The 22,679-nt window shown below is 36.5% G+C and overlaps 1 protein-coding gene across 9 annotated transcripts in view; it reads left to right on the forward strand.

The window, feature by feature from the left end:
* The window catches only part of ATP2B2 (ATPase plasma membrane Ca2+ transporting 2), a 175,252-nt gene that overhangs the window by 139,791 nt on the left and 12,782 nt on the right, over nucleotides 1–22,679 (forward strand). For 8 of the 9 annotated variants that reach the window (XM_054387362.1, XM_054387366.1, XM_054387365.1 and 5 more), the window contains 4 exons: nucleotides 6,943–7,156; nucleotides 10,522–10,733; nucleotides 13,818–13,925; nucleotides 17,705–17,887. In XM_054387362.1, the coding sequence (XP_054243337.1) occupies nucleotides 6,943–7,156; nucleotides 10,522–10,733; nucleotides 13,818–13,925; nucleotides 17,705–17,887 (717 nt within the window). The remainder of the gene's footprint in view (nucleotides 1–6,942; nucleotides 7,157–10,521; nucleotides 10,734–13,817; nucleotides 13,926–17,704; nucleotides 17,888–22,679) is intronic. The other variant, XM_054387370.1, reaches the window with a different exon arrangement.

The following is a 22,679-nucleotide window of genomic DNA, read 5'->3' on the forward strand; positions in this document are numbered from 1 at the left end:
GATGCTTCCCTCTGTTGAGCATCATATGAATGCACATACTTGTTTCAGCAGGTGAATTTCACCTCATGCACACCTAAGCAAAGCAATGAATAAGTCATTAGCTCTGGTCCAGGGTAAACTTACATTGTAATCATGGAATTGATCCTTGAAACCAGAAACCCAGGTATCTTTACAAAGCAATGAGGTCAAACTTCTCCTGAACCTTGACTGACATTTAGAAGCTTTGTTTGTCCTGCATGAGAAAAGTCTGCAACTTCCCAGCTTCTGCTAGCACCATGCAACAGGTGGGTCGATGCAACTATCCTTATTTAGCTCCTCTGAGACTAGTGCTAGGGCTGAGATTCTCAAAGAAAGCAGAAATGATTGTTTCTGAAGTAAGTGGAAGTGATCTTAAATTAAATAACTGTTTTTCTCTACAATGGGAGTGCTGAAACCTTGATTCACTTGTTCTCTAAGAAGTACAAATGGTGAGCTGCCAAGCACCAGATCCCTACCACATTGTGACTAGGTCTTAGTGATGCCCTGTGTTCAAAATTGAGCCTGTGCTCTGGCACACAATTGTTGCTGCTGTTGCAGAAGTTGGATAACTTTTTCTTTTCCCTTGGGAAATATTTCCAATAATACTGAGAATGTGTCCAGCTGTAAAGTGACTGTTGCTGGTAACAGAAGGTATGTGAATAAGGACTGACACTCTGGAAGGTCAGTCCTGAATTTTTATCAGTGGGACAAAATCATATAGATAAAAGTTTCAACAAGAACAACATAAATGGAACTGAGGCAAGTGCCTCCTTTTTAAGACCCTGTTTTATATACATTCAATTATTGTCTACTACCATTTATGTAAGATGGTGTTGGGATTTTTGGTTCATGTCCAGCATTTTTTTCAGTTGTTTCATGAAAGCATGAAGGGAACTGTATTTTATTTGTCAGCTAAGGCCCAGTGCTTTTATATTGTCCCAATGGAAGACCATCAGTGAGCCTTTCATGTCTGTTGTCCCTAGGAATCCTCCTACGATTCCTGTATTTCTGTTCGAATAGATTCTTATGCAGTTCCTTAATGTGGCAGTAAAATGCCAAAGCAGAGGAGAAGTCTGAAAGGAGCTAGAATTGAAATTGTAGTGAAAATGCAGAAGTTATTTCCATTGTAGTTCTGTTGACACTCAACAGCCTGACTGCTGATAATCTCAAGGAGCACTCACTTCTGTCTCATTCAAGCAGGATCTTACCTTGCAAATGAATATTTTTATGTTAGACTGTGACTCAAAGACTCTAGCTAGTGAAAGGGCATTATGTTTGTTTGGCTCAAAAGCTTTACTAAAAATTACACTTGAGAACATTCTGTACCCTCTGGTTGCTATGAAAATAGCTCTAGCACAAAATGCATGAATATACCACAAAATCCTGCATGCAGCAGGCGAGGTGCACGCACATTGATCTAAGGCTGCAAAACTGTACACAGGTCTTAAATTACTATTTTGACTGAAACATTTTAATTCATCAAACAAATAAAGCTAAAATCTATAGTTTTCAAAAGGTAACACAGCTGTGACCTTCAAATATAAATAATATAAAGAAGGTCTTCACTGGACTGAATTTTTCTTTGCTTGTAGGTAGTCACTTTGGCTTTCTTTGGCATACAGAGTATCATTTTAGTCCACAATCAACATGCAGGTTAACAAACATTACACAGGCTATCCTTTTGGTGATATGAATTTCATCGAATCTACAATGAGAAAAATTGTACGTGGGTAGTAACATTTCTTTTGTGCTTTTTAATGTCACCTCTCTAAAAAATCTGTTCTATGATTCAGAACCAGCATACTGGGATGTTTTGAGTATGAAGCTTCTTCTATCCTTACTGACTCTTTTGGGTGTTTCTACTGTTTGTGTTTAAGGAAAATACAAAGATAATAAAACCTGGGTTTGAACTGATTTTTGTTAGCACTTCACTTGTGCTTCGCAACTAAATAGGCTTAATTTTATTCAGTTGTGACCTGCTGTTTTGTCAGTGGACATGGAGATAGGTGTATATGGGCACGTCACTGCAAGACTCCTGCTGAAACCACAGCAACTCAATGTTAATGAAAGGGTCCAACCATGTGAGTACTGTTAGGAGTGGAACTAGAACTCCAAGGAGCACCCAGAGAACACATTGCCACGTAGGAGCTGGTTTGTTTGGTCCGGAGCACACTAAAAGTGCCGTGGAAAGGCTTAAGAAAAATAGTAGGTAGAACCTGTTGCCATTTTAAGAATCTGCTGCTTTTTCCTCCCTCAAATATATAAATAAAATCTGCATCCTTGCCAGTTCCACTTCAGAGAACTACTGTCTAGATTAATTCTGTTAATTTTAAGCAAATACTTTTTTTATCTTCCCAAAACCTGCTTCAGCAAGATGCTGCTCTTAGAATATCTACCAAATTTACTGTTTCTATTTTGTCCTTTTTTGCTGTTCCAGTAGATGTTAAACTATGTGTACAAAGTGTATGACCTACATGCTGCTCAGTGTTGTGTAAGGACTATAAAGGAGTGGGCTATTAAACATGTTATTACACAGCTATTTACATTACATTTGCTGTTCTCTCTCATGGGTCCCAGCACAAAGTCATGTTAAGGTGGCAGAAGTCATATTCTAGGAATCACAGGAGTTACAATGTCACCTGTTGACAAGCTCACACATCTGCTGCCAAAATTAAGCGGGGATCTACTTTATTTAAGGCCCTGTTTCAGTTCAGAGCAGCTCAATGTGTGAGTTCTGCATAAGGAACTTCTGTGTTGTGGTTCAATAGTCATATAAAGCATTCTGAGATATAGGTGATACAAGAAAAACAAGTTTAAAGAAGTCTCTGATTAAAAGCTGAATTGGGATCACTCAGTCAGGGGCTGTAGAAGTGTTCATTTTGTGTCCAGTGTGCTCACAACACCCTCCAATGAGATCACAACTATTCCTTCTGCTAGTCCCACATCACTGCAGCTTGTGTGACACAATGCAGCTCAGCTTCTCTTTCAGTTGATCTAATTCGTTGCTCTTGCTTCCCTCTCTCACTGTTGCCCAATACATACTTTTAAAATCATAGGAAAGTTCAGGGTGTGGTTGTCTTGACCAGTTTGTTTATAATTGTCCTTTCTGTTGAGCAGCCATTACCTCAGGTTAAACCAGTAATTTTGTCTACCAGTGGATTTATGAGATATAAACTCTTATATTCATTCCCTGAGTATTGTTTTTCCAGATCCCTTGAAGGACTCAGTGAGGGGGGTTCTTTGGAGCTCTGCCTCCAATTAGTGTGAATTCAGTACTTCAGATGAGTCACTGCTCCACAACTCTAGGTATCATATAGAGTTCTGTATGTGCCTTACAAAGACAGAACCTTCATCCTGTTTCCTGTCCTCAGCATATATATAGTACTAAGAAAATAGTAGGTCATTATGTTTGGAGCTATTAAAAATAATCTGGTATATAGAAAATAAAGATAGAAAAATGCATTTCAGGCAAATGGAAACACTTTTTTTAACTGGAATGATAAAGCTAGCAGGTTTATCTCCATGCCAGATTTTATCTCCAACTGTTCAGGCAATGCACTATTCAAAAGATTGCATTAAAGAAAGAGAAGACAAAGACTGTGTTTTAACATTTTACATTCAAATTATTATTCTTGCACTTTGAGAAAGACTTAATGTTTTAACAGACATTAGGAACTGAAAACAGTGACTCTGTAGGACATTATGTTTGGAAAATTAAATGTTAATTAAAAAGCACTGTAGCAATGAACTACTGCATGAATCACTTATTGTTTGTACAGATCTTGTTCAAAAAACAAGGATGATCTATACTTACATGTATAAGGCAGTAATTTACATGGTTATAATGTTTTACTGCAGGACTGTATTTGGCAAATCCTAAAATAATAGCATTGGCAAATCTGAAAAAGCTCTAATATAAAAAAAAAGTATGCACTGTTTAGCTTTGTTTTGGGAAGGCTTAGAGGCATAGAAGTAGAACTGAGGATTGCCGCTTCCATACAATTAGCAGACAGTATGATTTAGCAGCAGAAGCAAGGGCTGACTTTTTTTTTTTTGCATTAATATGTATAAAGTTACTCTACCAAAAACGCTCATTTTTATGAATTCATGCATGTGCTCTGTGACAAGTGGGAGTAGAGAGGTAAGGGTGAAAATACCTTTTCATTCCCTTACAGCTTGTCATCTAAATCAAAAGTAACAAGCTCTAAAATTTGTGAGGCTCTGCATGTCACAAATGATTTGTAGTTTATTTCCAGCCTTTGGCAATTTGTACTTTTAAGTGTTTCCAGGATGATTTAAGGGACGTTTTCCTTTTACCTCTAGGCCAATGCCAACCTATTCCAAGGTCAAGTGGAAAGGAATTTGACAAATAAGTGGTGATTTTGGGTGGTTTGCAGTTTGAGCGGCTTTTGTCCCCAAAGTTCTCAGAAAGTGAAGGAAGAATTATTAGCTAGCCAGTTAGTGGCTACATTGTAGTGAAAAGAACATTGCATTTGCATGCCACTTGCATAAGTGACTAAAACCCGTAATGGAAGAGTAGGCTCCCTAGCTGATATGTATTTTCCTCAGTTTCCACCAACTAATCAGAAATCAGATAGAGTTGCAGTGGAAATTTCATTCCACTGCCTGCCCAGACTAATGTGTATTTAATGTTTTGGCTTCAGCTTAGAATGAGCTTTCGCACTTGACTGAGCAGTGTAGCACTGCCAATAATAGATAATTATTAGGGGCACCATAGCCACCCAAGGTGATTGGCAGTGTGAAATGGTGAGAACATGTTGTTGCCAAACTGATGACTGCCAATTACAGTTGTGTGATTCAGAGACTGAAAGAATCTGACTTTTCATTATGCTAGGAATACGTCAGACTCTGAGTATTTGACTATTTCGTTGTAACAGACAAATTCAGTTTTATCGATAGAGAAGCCAGCATGTGAAGTGGACATTCAGCTATTGTAACATCTCAAAGCAGAGAATGTTTCTCAAGAAAACTTAGTAACGAGACAGGTGAAAATATGGCAAGGAAAATTCTTCAGTACAAAACACCTTTCCTTTTTTCTGTATATTCTGTAACCAGCTTTAGGGTCCCTGAGCCCTAGTGACCAATTGTTTTTAGTGCAAGTACTTGCCTTGTTTGAGCCATTAATGTATTAATTAAAATGAAAAAAAATGTTTTCAATTTGGAAGGAAGTTCATCCTGGTTGCTTTTAGGTTTTTAGCCACCTCTAAAGACAAAGAGCTTTTCTTTTTCTGCAGCTGCATGTCAAATGAGTGAGCTGAATTCTCCAAATAAGCCCAGTTAATGCAACCCATAACCAAGGGGTCAGGAATCTGTTAATGCTGATCTTCCTCCCTTTCTTAATGCAGCCAGCCTGTAAACTTAGAAACAGTAGGTTGCTTTCTCCATCCCTTTGAGTAAGCCAAAATTAAATTATTAAAAATAAGTAAGTGCATCAAGATGTGTGTACATTTAGGGCTGTTAAAAATATGTTTTCGAGAGGAAACAATATTTTGTCTCTAGGGAGAGTAGGAATATAAACTGGATCCCTAAGAGACCAAACCACTTGTTCTCCATATGTCCTTGGGATATGGAATGGATATTGGATCTCATTATTTGACAATATTTTATTAAAAATGATCATTTAACCCTTCAAAGAAAATGGGAGAGTTGAGGAAGGTTTTTCTTGGTTTTAATGGGCTGTGTGCTGTTCTATAAATGTCTTTGCTTCAGTACTGCAGCACCATGATAATGTAATGCATGGAAACAGTGCTTCTGATCTGCCAACTTTCACAATGTAGATTAAGTCCCATTATTAGATCTACCAGACTGATACCTTATTACTTTTGAGATTGTATTTTCCTAATAAAAGACATGTATTTGAAACAGAATGCAGACCTTGCTGATGCTGCTTACTTTGTGTTCAGTCTAAAGGCTTAGGAGGTAGCTAGCTACGAAAAAAAAAAAAAAAAAAAAGAACTTTCACTTTTTCCGATACAGCTCCTTGAAGCAGTTGCATCTATCTCCAGCTGCTCCAATGAATTACAGATCAAAACTTCATAATAGTCATCCAGATTTCTCCTGATATCTCTGTTAGTTTGCTTTATTTATTTACTTTTGGGGTGCTTTTTAAAGCACTATCTGAAGTTCTCTGTGACATGATCATAGACGTTTCACAAATTAAGTGAGAAAGGAGCTCCTTCTAGTGGCTGGTGATCTGCTTCAGAAGAGAAACCACCTCATCCTGACAAGTAGTAGTGCTTTTTCTTTCCAGTTCTGTAGTTTCAAATATACTATCCTGTTACCCAGTAAAATCTCCTTACTTTTGCACATTTCATATAGTTTAATGAGTTCCAAAATATTCTTTTAATTCAATCGTCAGACCATTTTTTGTGTGTGCTGCTGTTCCTAAAAGGTTTTATTGAAGATGTATTAAAATATCTCATTAATTGTTTGTTTCATAGATTTTTAATAATTTCAAGCTGTTTCTGAAAAAAAAGAAAAAATACCAACCAAGATAGCTTATATTAAAAGGAAATGTTTCAGTATAATTTTTCTTCCGGGAAAGAAATCCCCATTTGTGTTACCTAGTTATCTAAATTCAGCTGAAAATTTAAGCATGATGCGTGAAGTATTGTAAAATGTATTACAGAGTGTTAACATTATGCTCTATATAGGCTTGTGTGATTGTAAATATTCCTGGTTTAAATGACTGTAGAGAAATAATTTATTTTTGCTCAGATCACTGGGCTTCTTAAATAACAAATACAGGAAAGGTCAGAGTAGGTCAGACCAAAGGTTCACCTATTTCAGTATCCTGTCTTCAGCACTACTTGCAGTTACATGGGAAGAAATTAAATCACAGTAAAAGATTTGAAAACAATCATTTATTTAGGAAATATGTGACTTTCTAATTTATCTCCACAGGACTCTCCTCTAAAAGCCGTACAGATGTTGTGGGTCAATCTAATCATGGACACCTTTGCCTCACTTGCTCTGGCCACCGAACCTCCAACAGAGGCTCTCTTGCTCAGAAAGCCATATGGCAGGAACAAACCACTTATATCCCGCACCATGATGAAGAACATTCTGGGCCATGCTGTTTATCAGCTTACTCTCATATTTACACTTCTTTTTGTTGGTAAGAAAGTTTGTTAGGTTTGTTACTTAGTTTTGAAGTCTAGATCTTGTTCCCCGACATGTTGAAATGCTTTAAATGTAACCACCTCAGTGAGCTTCTTATCAGAATGTAAGTTTAGACTTTGGCAAAAGTTTATATTAAAAGGTTCATTTTAATCAGAGTATCTAGCCTATTTCTGATATACTGAAATTTCACTTTGAGACTTGTCATCTTTAATAGGCATGTAACAGCAAACTAAACAAGAAAAAACTACAAGAAAAATCAAGATCCATTTTACCAGTACCTGGACAAGCTCTGGTTGGGAGCAAGATGTTTGCCATAGCTAAGAGAAAATGATGGTATAAGTAGTCTAGATAGGCAAGTAATCAGTAGTAAGTGATACAAATAACATTTTGTTGCTGGGGTTTTTCATTTAATATCTATAATGTAGATTAAAAGGGGAAAAGAAAATCTCTTTTATCAGATTACTGGACTCTTCTTCAGGCCTTGCTATATTTTTTTATAGGTTGTATTTTGGAGAAGGAGGGCAAGGAGGAGGAGTGTTTCTTGCTTCAGGGAATGGTAGTGGCAAATAATAGATTCTGTTGCTCCAAATAATAAGAGAACTTGTGGGAAGGACTCATAATTTTATCAGTTGGATATCGTGTTCTTGTCACTGTCTTCAGTGTTAAATTTCTTACGTTGTCTTTTAGATTTTTTGTTTTCCTTATATACAAACTTCCATATAAGCTGTAAATGTAAATTAAAAATACATAGGTTTTCTGAGCTCTGCTCTGAAAGTCTTGCTCCACCTTACCAAACACTGGCAGGTTATTTGAAATAAAGGAGGAAATGGTCTGTTTACAGTGGAGACATTTAAACCCAAACAATTGCCAGGTTTTGAAGAGAGATGGTCTTTAATATCCTGAGGCTTACAGTGTATTTTGAGAATGTCTAGCGAGTCTAAAGAAATTGTCATTTCAGACCCTCTAAAACAGATGCACAAGGTCTTGGTAATTTACGTGATAGGAATCTTGGAACAAGAACTTCTGTGAACTTTATGGGGAGTTTTAATGGCTTTTTGATGACTTTTATGGCTTAAAATACTTTATGCTGAGCCCTGATGGAAAGAATACCAGGCTTTGTGACTCTGTTCTAATGACTTCTGTCTCTCTGGAAGGTACATGCATACTTTGAAGGATGCATCCCAACCAACCTCCTGATAAGCCAAGGAAATACAGTCTTTTGCTTTTTAAACTCAATGAGGCTCAGCTTACTTATATTTAGATCAACTAATTTTTTTTTTTTTTTGGTAGCAGGTTTCTGTGGAGACTAGTACATCAAGGTTTCGTATTTTTTCAGTAATGTGGCAATAAATACAAGGTGTTTGAACATACAGTAATGCCTTGGAGACATCAGGCATATCAGAAATTCAGAAGTTACTGTCTAGTTCTGTCAAACTGTAGTACAAACCAAATCTTAACATCAGCAACTAGGCATAATAAACTTAAAGCTAACGTACTATAACACCTTTTGGAACATGTTTGGAAAGGAGAACTAGTTGTAGGTTTAATCCCTGTCATTCCACGTTAGCAGCATGTTCTGCTTTGCCAATTAAGTGTTGCAATGCAGTAAGAGAGACTTAAGGACAGGTACTCTCAGTGAGGAAACTATTATGGATATATTTGTGTTTGTGTGTATCGAATGAAAGCAAATAGATGTAATGTGTTTATATATGTGGGGGTGTGTATCTATAAAAGATAAAATGATGATATCTGCTTGTTTTCATTTCTGCTTTTTACTTTATTGTTTATGTGTAGTAAGGGGAACACTGTCCAATATTTAGTTATCTCTCTGGAGATATCATCTTAAAAATCTCTTCTCTTTCACAGTCTAAATTTTGTGCCTTGTATTGTGTTACTGATATATTTGTGATATTGTAATCTACTTTCTGTCAGAAGACTATAATACAAATGCTTCCTTTGGAAACATACTCGTTATTCTCAGTGATGTGAACATGAACTTGCTCAGATATCCCAAGGCAAAAAACCACTCACTGCTAACTCAGCTGATGGAATTAACAACCTCAGGAGAAAACCTTTCTTCTTTTTTTTTTTTTTTCTTCACAAATTCTGAATATAATGCTGGCAGAAAAATGCCCAAGTTTTTATTTGTATTTATTAACAAAACACTTGTTGTGGAAATAAGTACCATTGTGGTAATCTTCTCTACTCTTACTTCATTCATTACTTATGCTTTCATGAGAATGTCCCATCCTTACTTTAAGACAAGACCTCTTTCAGTAACTGTTATCTGTAAACCTTATGTATAAGAAAATAGATTAAAATTTGGACATGAGCTGGCAGCATGTGCCCAAAGCCCAGAAACTATCTGGGCTGCAGAAAAAGAAGTGTGGCCAGTAGATCAGAGGATGTCATTAACCCCATCTACTCCACTCTTGTGACACCCCACCTGGAGTACTGTGTTCAGTTCTGGTATCCCCATTACAGGAAGGACATGAACCTATTACAGAAGGTCCAGGGGAAGAGCCACAAAGCTGGTCAGAGAGATGGAACAGCTTTTCTGTGAAGAAAGGCTGACAGAATTGGGGTTGTTCAGCCTGAAGAAGGGAAGGCTTTAGAGAGAAGTTATTGTGGCCTTTCAGTACATAAAGGGGGCCTGTAAGAAAGACAGAGAGACTTTCTGCCAGGGCTTGTAGTAATGGAGCAAGGGAGAGCAGTTTTAAACTGAAAGAGGGTAGATTTGACTGGACATAAGGAATAATTTTTTACAATGAGAGGGTTGTATCTGTTTTTTTAATTGATTTGATCTGAAAACAACAGTCAAATTATCCAAATAAGAGCAGCGCCTAGTGGTGTGCTTTCAAAGCAGAATAGAAGAATGACCAAACACAAATCTATTTAAAACCAGGAATGTCTGTGGTTTTTATCAATATGCCTGAATGCTTGTCAAGAATTATGCCATACAATGGCAATGGGTAAAAACTGCTGAGGAGTGGTTGTTTGTAATTGCTGTAGAAAATCACAAACATACTGTCAGTAGTCTCAAGTGCTTGGTACATCGGAAAAAATTTTAGAGTAATTGCTACTTGGTTAGAGTAAAAGTACTAGTGAAAACGATTTGCATAGGTATACTGAGTTATTAGATAGATGTTGTCACGTAAGAAGCTTCTTCCTGAAGAAGAACTTTAGATGTCCCTTGCTCACTGGTGTTATAAACTCTGTCTATATTAATAATAAGTGCAGAAGGAAAGCTTGTTAAGCAGAACATAGGAGGCAGTTGGGTAAAACCAGCAAGGAAAATACAAATTTAAGTTTGATTAATGTATTCTAGTGGAAACCTTTATTTTTTTGTTTTATACCTAGGTGAGAAAATGTTTAAGATTGACAGTGGGAGGAATGCACCGCTTCACTCTCCTCCTTCGGAGCATTACACCATTATCTTCAACACCTTTGTGATGATGCAGCTTTTCAATGAGATCAATGCACGGAAAATCCATGGTGAAAGAAATGTCTTTGATGGCATCTTCAGAAACCCCATATTTTGCACTATTGTACTGGGTACATTTGCTATTCAGGTAATGATTTAGGCAAGAATTAATAACTGTTAATCAGAAAGTTACCTTTAGGGTTGTTTTTCTGTGTAGGTTTTAAAAAATCTTAATGCTGCAGGAGGCACAGTTAATAGTAAACCACCTAGTTTCAGGTATTTTCTCAAGTGTCAATAATGGAAGATGTTATCCAGCCATACTAATCATTATAGCTAGATCAGGTCTTAAATTAATCTGAAGATGTACAATACTAAGAGCCATCATGGTTTGTTGATATCGCAACTGGGTTTTTTAGAAGAAACTGTTAAATAATATGCCAAACAATAGCAACAAAACATTTTACATTCACTTACCACTCCATAAATAGACAAATTTGCCTTCAAATAACTAATGCTGCTGTGTTCTTTGGAGGTTAAATGCTACTGCCAAACATTACTCCATGGTGTCATGGTCCATTATGACTTCTTGGTAATAATAATTTGTGTCCATCTCATGAGCTTGCTATTCCAGTCATATGTGAACATAATTACAGAAATACTCACTTTGCCCAAACAGTTGTCATATTTCTTTTGTAGAACTCTATTTCCTGCTCCTGTATCCACCCATTTTCTGGCATCTGTCCTGTACTTGATACTGGTTGATAATACATTTTAGAAGTCTATGGCAGCCCATTCAATTGCTTAGAGCTGACCTATTTCTCCCTTGACATTATTGCCAAATTTTGCAGTGGCATCCTGGAGGCTATCAGTATTGGGACCTTTTTCATGGAAGGAGTGAGGAAGAAGATAGAGCTACTTGAATCTGGGCTATAGTGTCTTGAAACAGGAAAAGGGAACCACTCAGTGAGCTAAGTATGGGAGAAAATACACCAGTGATTGCTAGTAGGACTTGCGAGTGATCGCCTTTAACATCTACTTCAAAACAAAGGGTTAACTACCATGAACTAAAATACCCTTAGGAGAGGCCTGACAAATTCACAATCATCTCTATTTTACTTTTTTTAAAATAATGGATAGCATTTGAGGATATTTTCTTAGTTCTAACCCTTACTCAATTGTCTGGGTGAAGCAGAAGTGTCATCTAGTTGCTAGCTACATTTTTGAGTCAGCAGCTGCATTTCCTCCTCTCTGCTTTCCTAGTGACTGAAATACTTAGGTGCACAGTTCAAAGCACTGGCTTTGCACTCTGACAGGGAATCAAAATAGATGTTGAAGCATAAGAATAATTAGGCTCTAATTCTTACTTGCTTTTAAGTCTCTTTTTAAAATCCGGTAAACTTTCTTGGAACAAGAGAAGGTTAATCTTTCTATTAATTTTACACTTTGTTACATCGTGGGAAATACAGCTTTGCATCCTGTTGCTTGCTGAAGCAATGTTAGAAAAATATATATTATTTTGGCTGTGTATTTTAATAGCTAGATGTGAAAATGGAGCTTGGATTATGTAGATGCATATGGAAGATTACAGAAGTGTTTATATTTCATGTTTACCACTTTCTTAGTTCCATATGTATTTACTCCACTGTGAAGCACAGAGTAATTGCCTTTGATATCTCACTTTTGAGTGCAATAGTTCTATCAAGTATTATTTAGTTTAGTCTTCATCCTACACCCTTCCTAAAAGAAAAAAAGCCAGTAACAGTGGCCAAATTTTCAACATAACAATGATGGAGACTATTGCAGTGCATCCTTGATAAGGATCAGAAAGTGCTTGTGTGAGAGCTAGAACAGGTTGAGAAATAAATAGTTACTTTTGTTTCTTAACTTTCTCCACTTTCAGAAGGAATACATAATTTTCCCAGTGAAGGAAGATGGATTAAAATATGCCATACTTGCCATACAGCAGTTAGAAATTTCTCAATGTGGAGTTGTAATTTCTTTCTTATAATCTTAGCATCATGTTCACAGATTTTGTTTTGTCTCCTCCTTTTTCCTTACTCTTGCCAATCATTTTCCAACTTCCTTTCCACTGCCTTCCATTCTCTAGCCCCTCCCTTCTTCCTGTGTATCTGCACTTCCCATGGAATGAGTTTGTGTTCACAGTTTGTGCTTCTTTACTCACGCAGGAAAGAACTGCTTTCCCTTGTAGTTTTAAATTGTATCTTAGATTGGACAGACTTCTGTTTTGCTGCCTCTGACAGTTTAAGTCTCTGAATTGGGATTTCAGGTCCCTGCTTCGCAGCACCACTACTAACAAAATTATAATATTTAATTTTCAGTAAGCAAGATCTTTTCAATCTAACCAGGCTTAGAAACTCATTCAGATTGTCTGTGCTGGTTATCCTACTGCAAGATGTTTGTTTTTCCCACTCTCTTCCTCCAACAGGACTGTATTTTGGTGTATTATCAGTGTATCCAAGATAACATGTCTGTAAGTGTACAATAAAATGTTAATTGGAGGGAAAAATCTCTCATGCAAAAGACTTTTCAAAATAAACTACATAAGGGTCAACACAGCCCCATCTAGGAATACTCAGAGGCTGGGAGAATACATGAGGAAAGTCCTTAGGAGTCCTTAGTCTGAACTGGTCTGGCTTTTTCTGACCCTTAGTTCAGGGGTTTGATTTTTGGTGGCTAAGATTCTGCAGGTTTTGTTGGATGATGTGCAAAAATGTACTTCTGGTAGCTTGACTTAGTGTCACCTGGGTGTGTCATATGAGGTATTTGGAATATAGGACAATATTTTGATTTTCGGTGGTCTTTAGATTCATTCTTCTAAACAATAGATAGTTAATCATATGTTTGACTATTCTCCTGGTAAAACATGTTGGACTCAAACCAGCAGAGCTGTAATATGTAGAAACACAAAGTAAAATCTCAGGTAAAATATGACTGAGAGTTGGTCTTTGGTGTTTTGTTTTGGGATTCTTTATCTTTTGTTTTATTTGGGGTTTGTTTCCTTTTTTTGCTTGTTTTGGGTTTTTTTTTTTGTTTGTTTGTTTATTTGGGTTTTTTTTTTTGTGTGTGTGTTTGGTTTTGTTTGTTGGGATTTTTTGTTTGGTCTTTTTGTTTGTTTTAATGGGGTTTGTGTTTTCTGTGGAGGAGTTTTCTCTTTTGTTCAATTTCTCCTCAGAAAATATTTACTCTTTTTTTCCTCTGCCTTTCTTTGTAGATAGTAATTGTTCAGTTTGGAGGAAAACCATTCAGCTGTTCTCCCCTGCAGCTTGACCAGTGGATGTGGTGTGTATTTATTGGATTAGGAGAGCTTGTATGGGGTCAGGTAAGCATTCAGGAACATGTTTTTGTAAAGCAATCAAAGATCTGATATTGTTCTTAATCCTAGTAAACTGTTGTTTCCCTGATCTCTCCTGTTTAGCACATATCAAAATCTATTCTTTCTAAGTTTCTCAAGAATAGCTGTAGTAGTAAGGAGAATTTATCCCACTGTTCCTTTTGATTTTTTGTTAATTTTTGTATCTTTTCTTTTCCTAAGCATGAATGTGCTATCACCTAGGTCTTCCTCAGTTAGGCTTTCTCATAGAAGATGTTTGGTACATAACCTAATTCTCTAATCACAAAAAAGTATACCAAGGACAAATGCATGATGACCTGCCCTGCAATAGAGTCCCCAGTGTAGCACATGTATATTCAGCCATGGCAAACTTCTGAAAAGTGAAAAGAGGCTCCAGTTCCCTGTTATCCCACTCATTCCCCTGCTGACACTGCCATTCTGTCAACCCATGGTGACCTTGTTGCTGCATTAATAGGACTAAGTCCAGTGCATTTAATATACACCTGCAGTGATTCTTACTCCACCTATTGTGGTGTGCAAATGGTGGAAAAGAGGATAACAGAAAAAGTTGTGGGGTTTTTTACAGTAGTAGCAGAAAAGTGGTTTAATTTATGCATCGTTTTAAAATTCTTCTACAACCTATGTCATCATTAGCCATTAATACATTAATACCTTAATTAACATTAATATATAGATGTAAAAACAAATGTCAATGAGATAAATCATGTGATTATTTGTCTGGAACTAGTAATGCAGGTACAATCAATATTGTCAAAATACTGCATTATTGGTTTATACACAAGCGTGAAGAAAAAAACCCCAACATGTGCAAAGCTAATAATAATGCTTGGAGGTGTTTTTTAACATTTGAATGCATGATTAGTGTCTTTAAGTTGAGGCCACCTGACACAGTAAAAAAGACGTGAAATATGTGAAGTTAAATTTTGCTTCTCAGATGTAAAGATAGTGGCAAACTAGCTGATCTGAACCTATGAACAAACAAGCAAGAAATTGTCAACTGCAATTGAATACTGGCATGGTTCTGATAGAATTGCAATGAATAGATGCTGGCTTTTAAGCTGATTATTTGTTCTCATATGAAAAAAAAAACAAAACCAGCTTTCTGGGCAGTTTGGCATCAGATTTTTTTAAAGAAATAAGTTCAGAGTAATGACAGCTTTAAATGCCTATGTTGCTGAAAACCACCACTGTGAGACTGTTCTGGTATAATTATTACCTGAAGAGAGGATTTGATTTATGACCTTGTGAGAAGAAGAGCTAAAATGAGTTTGATAATTCTTGAAAATAGAAGAGTTGTTTTTAGCTGATTGGAAAACACCAACTTTGGGAGGAGGGAAGAAAAACAGGGAAAGGGAGAAACATCCTGGCTGTTTTATTAGATCATTCAGTTGTGAAGAACTTCCCACGGCCTTTGATTGGTGTACAGTTTGGCTTCTAAATTTTGTTACATGTGCTCATTACATAACTATTGAAAATGAAGAATAATGTCAGCACCTGTTTTCAGTTTTAAGGTGGGCAGAGTTGCCCAAGCCTTACTGCCAGAACCTAGCCATTACATTTAAGCTGGTTTTGGACTATCTCAATGATTTTATCACTGGAAAGACTACAATTTTACATAAAGAAAATACAGAGGTAAAAAAAGATATTATTCTTGAGGTCAGTATTCAGCTATATAGTATAAGTTAAAAGGATGTGTTATTTCTATATTTACATGTTTTACAGTCTGTGGCAAGTCCTCTCTTTGTGGAGCTATGCAGTAACAGAGACTTTTCCTTCAGAAGAGGTGGTTGTCTTTCTCCTCACCTTTTCTCTCCTGCTATGGCTGTTTCTAGTTCAGCACTAACCAAATTTGTTATGCCTTTGTTTTATCAGCCTCCCAAACCTGCTGTTCTTGTGAACCAGTAAAACTAATCAATGTTTTCAAGTTGAGATACCAAAGCTGGCATTTTAAGAAGTGATTTAAGGCATCATTTCTAGGAGCAAATCTGAGATGCTTTGAGTGAGAGTATTCCAGGCTTGCATCACTTCTGAAACTCAGGTCTTTCTAAAATATTTCATGTAACATTCCCAGAATCATTGATCATTTTTTAAAACTGCAATCATTTTTCCGGGGAATATTATTTAGCTCCTTAATCTATATCCAGTTTGCTGAGTCCTGAACTGGGCAGGTGTCTGCAGATATGGAAAACAAGTGAACAAACAAACCAAAAAAAGGTCTAAATACCCTAAGAAAAGAATTAGAGCGTGATCTATCAGCCTGGATGAGAAAGGTCATGAAGGAGGGAGATGTCTATCTCACAGACTTGCTACCAAACACAGTTGTGCTTCATTACCATCAGTTTCATCCAGTATCAAACAAACCCAGGTAGCTTCTTTCTGTAGAGTGTTAGCATTTTAGTGTTTTGGAAGCTGGGAAGCTGAAGGAGTTTCAGTAAGTATTTAAATGACTAGCACTTACCTTTTGTGTTCCTGTTCTGTCTTTGATTGTGTCACACCAATTCATTAATTTTCCAATTGTCCATCTTGTTTTTCAAGCACCAAAATGCATTTCGAAAAAGTTCTGCAGTAGTGTAGAAACTGGGACTTTTTTGATGTTTCTTTATCTGTCTTTAGAAATATTGTAATAACAGTGGAGTTATGGATCATGATGTTCAAGGAGACCCTCGCAAACTCAGGAGTTCATTATCATCCTGAAAATATTTGGTGCTTTTTACATCCTCACTGTATCCATTCCACTTTTCACAAACTGTAAGGTGTATCTTCACCAACTTCACTGCAGTTTTCAGATTCTATCTCCATCTTTTATGCATGTAGGCTTGAGAGATGTGGTTGCTCACTGCTGAAATAAAAACAAAACAGAAAATTGCAGCCGTTTTTAGCTAAATGGATCTGATAATTAACTTTGTAGGTTTTTTTTAGAACCGTTCAATATGTTCCAGGTAACACCTTGTTTAAATAGCCATCTGCCTGGATTTTCATTCAGGCTGACAACATAAACCAGAGCAAAGAGAGGTAACAAGAGAGTAACACTGGAAAGTATTTATAGTAATTGTGTTACAACATTGTCTAACTACAGTATTTCAAGTCGTAAAGATTATTAGCCATCTCCTGTAGGAATTACTTCCAAGGAGTACTTTGGTGGACAAACAGAATAAGTGGGGTGGACTTAATCAGAATTTATTAGTAATAAGGACACAGAGTAAGAGATAGCCTTATGTAAAGTTCAACAGGAAGACAGTCAAACCTACCCCTCATAAATGCTGAGAAAACCATTTCTGAATACATGAACCAACACAGTGTGACAAGATTTATAAGCATGAGATGCAACTAATTTTCAGCTCACATTAGCATACATTAGATTATTATCAGTCATTAGAAATACCCAAACTTCCAAGTACAGCAACATCAGTCTTGCTGTGTTTTTAAAAAATAATTACATTAAAATACTTTCAACTTCTTTTAGAGTTTTGAGGAATGACAACTTTGGCCCCAGCTCTAAATTTGGTCCATGGCTGTGTATTGCCAATGTGATCTAACAATGCAAGTAAAGCTACTTGGTTATACAGTAGGCTAAGTATTTTGGGACTAAACCGGAGTTGTGTGTCAAGTGCTGTTATGAATATACTTAGCTTGCTTGAAAGATCATAATTCTCATTACAGTATCAGTGTTCTTCTCTAATTAGTAGGTTGTTAAACTGTTGCTATTGAATGAAGCTTATGTTTTCAGTACTTTTTTATAATTTTAGGTCATTGCAACCATCCCAACAAGTAGGCTAAAGTTTTTAAAGGAGGCAGGGAGGCTCACTGAGAAGGAGGAGGTTCCTGAAGAGGAACTCAATGAAGATGTTGAGGAAATCGATCATGCAGAGAGAGAACTTCGACGTGGACAAATTCTCTGGTTCAGAGGGCTCAACAGAATTCAAACCCAGGTATGCTAAAAGTAAATTCCCACATGGTCTAGAAAAAAAAAACATGCTTAATCTTTGATCAAGGCAAGATAATGTTATAAGGAAAACCATAGAGTGTCTGTGTGAATCATGGTACTTGTTAATTGCTTTACTGTTTCCAAAGAACATATGAAAGGGTGAAATAGGTGAACTGAGCAGAGGGGTCTGTGTATAGCAGAGAAGATAAAGTGAAAGATTGTAAAATGACAGTATGCAGGAGCGGGAATACTCATCTGAGTCTTCTGTGCATGGACATTGTTTTCTGCTTCAGTGATGACAGCTCATAAATGGGAAATGCTAGCCGTGACAAAGGCTTTCAAAAATATACTGCTTTATTTTGTCAAAAATCTATTGTTGCTTTATTTTATCAAAAATCTATTGTTGTTGACACTTCTGCAATAACAGAATAATTTAAGTTGTTGAGTCAAAAGTACCATTTGATAAAAAAAGAATCTTTTCTGTTCTGACACAACCATAGATATCTCACTGTTAAAATGAAAAATATGGTTCTGGATTTATTTTTAGTAGTAAGAGACTAAGAATCCACTAAATATTAGAATGTATGAGTTGGCTACTAGAGATGCTTTCAGAGAAATATGTTTTTATTAAAAAAAACAAAAACAAAACCAAAAAAACAAACCCCAAAACCCCCAGTTTTGCTCAAAACAAAAATCCATGGTGCTTTTTAATATATTAAATCTTTGCATTGAATCATGGCACTAAATAGTGTACAGATCAGGATATCTATTGAAATTTGCCCATCAGTGCTGAAAAAATTGTGAACTATTTTACCTTTTTCACTGTGAAGCATGAGGTTTTATAGCACTTTAGGGCTGTCTGTCTTGCTGTGATCAAGTACTTCTGCTAGCTTGTAGAAGAGAGCATCTCTGAAAGATATCTATGTATTTGCTGTACCATATTTTACATGGTGTTTATAAGAAAAAGAGGGGAATAGTCAAGAAATAGTTTTTTTCTTCAAAGAATCTTTCAAAGAACATTTTTATTTCAGAAGATATTGATTCTTGTCTTCATTCAAGATAAACAGTGCTCCTCTAAAGCATTGTGATAGAGCCAGCATCCCTGGAGGGACAGAAGAGCTGTGTAGATGTGGTGCTGCAGGATAAGGTTTAGCAGTGGTCTGGAGGTGCTGGGTTAATGGTTGGACTTGATGATCTTCAATATCTTTTCCAACCAAAACTATTCTATGGTTCTGTGGTTCTCCATTTTCCCACATATGAATGGGTAAATTTCTTTCTGGAGAAACAGAGGCAGCCAGATACTTTAGAAATAACAAAGGGAAGCAATTAACTGAAAGTAGGGCAGTTGGATCCCTTTAGAGCATTCACATATTAAAAAAATAGAGGTTGGAAACAGCCGTTAGGGAGATTAAGAGTTTGGGTAGGTTCCCAAAGTTCTGTGGTAAGTAATTAAATATGGATCTTCAGCTTGGAGGTTCTGTCTTGAGACTGTTTAGTCAGGAGCACTCATCATTAAACAAAATTCAAATTGTTACAGTGTAAAGGTGATGAACAAGTGCCCAGGCAATGACGATCTTTATGAAAAGGTGACCTCTAAATGTGCATTCTTTTCTTCCTGGTGGCTATAGGAGGAGTGTTGTCTGTTGGCATTTCTGTCAGGATGTCTTTCTGGTTGTGGTGAGTGTAAACTACAAGCACAAAAAAAGCAAATTACATCCTTCCAGTTCTTTTTCTAGTCTGAGAGGTAGCTTTTAGTTCTTTGTCCACTTAATTCACAGATAAATTATTATTCTTTTATCCTATTTAAAACAAAATGAACATTAATTATATTTCTTTGCTAACATCCATCTTCTAGTTTCCTTTCTCCTCTTAGTTGTAGAAATATCTTTAGTAGGATGTATTATTTCCTTCTTGCCAAGAGGCCTCTGTGATTTTTCTCCCCCATTTTGTTTATTCAGTGACTTTGATTTTTACATCCATTTCACATCTGTGGAATGATAATGAAAAAAGGAAATGGGCTGACAGCTTCAAAAGTAGTTCCAAGGTGTCCACTGGAGAGTGATGAACTTATATGCAGGCCAAATTAGATCCATTGGTGGATGGACCTTGAGTTGAGTGCATTTTGATGCGCTGTGTGTTGTGGCCCATCCAAATGAATTCATACACTTGTACTACATTTCTCAGGAAGCCAGCTAAAGAAGAGTTGATGGAAGAAGATGAGGATGTCTGTAGCATCCTTGGGGAGCTGGAGGATTTGCAAGAATCCTCTGATGTCTAATGCACTTCTGGAGATGCGGAAGAAGAAGGTAGAGCATCCCCTCACTTTATATATATAAGAGGATGACAGTAAGATTAGGAATAAAATCTAGACTCTCCCATGACTAAATGAATCGTTCAAATCCTAAAAAGATCAGTTTCCACCATCAAAAGCTTGTGCTGTATATTCGATTATCTCTATTTTTGGTTATTTTCTATTCAGTCATCACTGGACAGATAGTCACAGCACTCAACAAAAGTCTTCACTCCTAAAAGAGTTATAAAGAATCTAAGATAGGTTGTTTGAGTTGCATTTTTGGTTTTGGTTTTGGTTTGGGGCTTTTGGCTTTGGTTTTCTTTTTCACACAACTGATAGGTCTCCCTTGCAATGCTCCAGTAAAACTCATCCAAACTAAAAAAAACTTCACAGTACTAAAGATATATTTTCTTTTTTCCTGCCCTTTCTCAAAGCAGGGGGGTCTAAGACCAGAGAAAGGATTTCCACTGTTGCTTCTTCATTCCGAAATGTCAGATGTATTTCTATGAAGGCATGCATGAATTTACTTTAAAGAAAGGTGTATGGAAAATTCACGTAACTAATTCAAAGACACTGGCTGTCTACTTTTGATTTTTCCCCCCCCATTTTTCTGCTTCTGTTCATTTAGATACTTTGTTGTCTTATAAATATAATATAGGGCTTCTCTGGATGGATGCATGTTCTCCTTCTCTGAATGGAAGAGTTTTTCCTAACTGAATAGCTTTCTCAGAAGACGACTGGCATAGGAAGTTTCACAGGTGATTCATCTTAGGCAAGTTTCAGAAAGATCTTAAAGTGGACTTCCAACGTCAACTTTCCAACTTCAACTTTCTGGCAGTTCTCACAAATTCTTCATTCCAGAGGAGGACACAAGACTGTTCATACAGTCTCAGGAGATCTTGTGGCCTTTGGAAGTTCAGCAGGTTCATCCTCAGGCAGACCTGCCTAATCTGAGTAACAACCAAAAATCCTTACATCTTTTTAATTGCATACAGAAAAAACTCTCTAGCCACCTCACGTTTGAGTATGGAACAATTCTTAAGGCTATGTGGCACATATTTACAACACCAGGCTTGATTCTTTCCTCCTCTGCTACATTTGTCTATAATTCAGTTTCCTCTATCTGCTCAAGGTAGGAAATAGCTGTCTAGAAATGCTCTGAGGAAAAAAAGCAACGCTGAAAAATAGACAGGTGCCATGTTAACTGCTACAAAACCCACCTTTTTTCTCTTCAGATACTATAAAATTTATAGAGGTGCTGTACTGCACTTCCTTTCCTTTTCTGAATTAAACTTTTTGTTAAAGCAATGCAAACCTATAGCAATGAAAGTCATTCCTGGCAAGTGATTTTGAAATTGGATAGAATGTTAGCACCTCGTTTTATGGCTCTCCACAAAAAGCAACACAGTGGCCCAGTCTCAGTGTAATGGAAACTGGTTTATTTCACACAGAGACGTTATTAAAAAAATCAATTAAAAAAAAATCCTGGTTGGACATGAGATGAATGAGACCTGGGTCCCTTTAGTAATAATGACAACAGGAGTGCTTGCTGATGACCTGTTCTATGTTAGGCATCAGAAAAATGCTTGTTCTGCCAGGACCTCTCTGACAGTATAAAATATTATTGGGCTTTTAAAGCTGCTAATAACTGATATTTTTATTAGTTGTGCTTACCTCAGAAATATGGATCTTCTAGAGTATGAAATGTACAGAAAAATGAAAGAGGTATGAAAACTTCCAACCTTGCAAATAAGCTTCAAGTGTAGGACAGTATTTTTTTCTCTACCTGGAGACCTATCATTAGATCATGATTGATCATATAGTTTGTTGGACATTTTTCAGACTTTTCATGATCATTCGCTTTGTCCTTTTTAGCAACTTGAGTTGATCTAAATAAAAACATTCTTTTTTTTATTATTAAAAATTGCATCTTCATTTAAAATACATTATTTAGTTAGTATTTCTATTAACTCTTCTTTGCTGATTTCTGCGTTTGGAAGGTAAACTTTTGGGCCAGGTTCTTCTCTTCTTTCCGAGCTTCAGGCAGAGCACAGCCCTGTATGTTCATCTTTTAAGATTCTAGAGTTGTTCTCATCCTCCCTTGTGAATTATATCCATGGAGATCTGTAGTTACCTTCTTAGGAGAATGAGCAAATCACACACCTGTAATTCTTTTTCTCTGGAGAAACTATTACATACAGATCTTCCCTTATCTCTTCACTCTTATAAAAGGTCTTTCCTTTCAGTTTATTAGGAAGACATCTGTACATCTAGAAATGCTCTTTGGTTTAGGATTTATCATGTCTCTTCTGTGGTGATAAACACTTCCTGCTGTCAGCAAGGGTCTTTAAAATATTTTTTGAATGGTCTCTTCTGAAGAGTGCTCTGTCACCTGTGTTAGATCTTGAAAACCCAAGATTTGTATTTAACTCTACTTTTGTACAGTGAACCTTTCAGGTGAGTATTTAATATGCCTTCATATATAACCAATGGGTTGAGCCAT

This window comes from Indicator indicator, chromosome 15, assembly GCF_027791375.1.
Source record: "Indicator indicator isolate 239-I01 chromosome 15, UM_Iind_1.1, whole genome shotgun sequence".
Taxonomy (NCBI): domain Eukaryota; kingdom Metazoa; phylum Chordata; class Aves; order Piciformes; family Indicatoridae; genus Indicator; species Indicator indicator.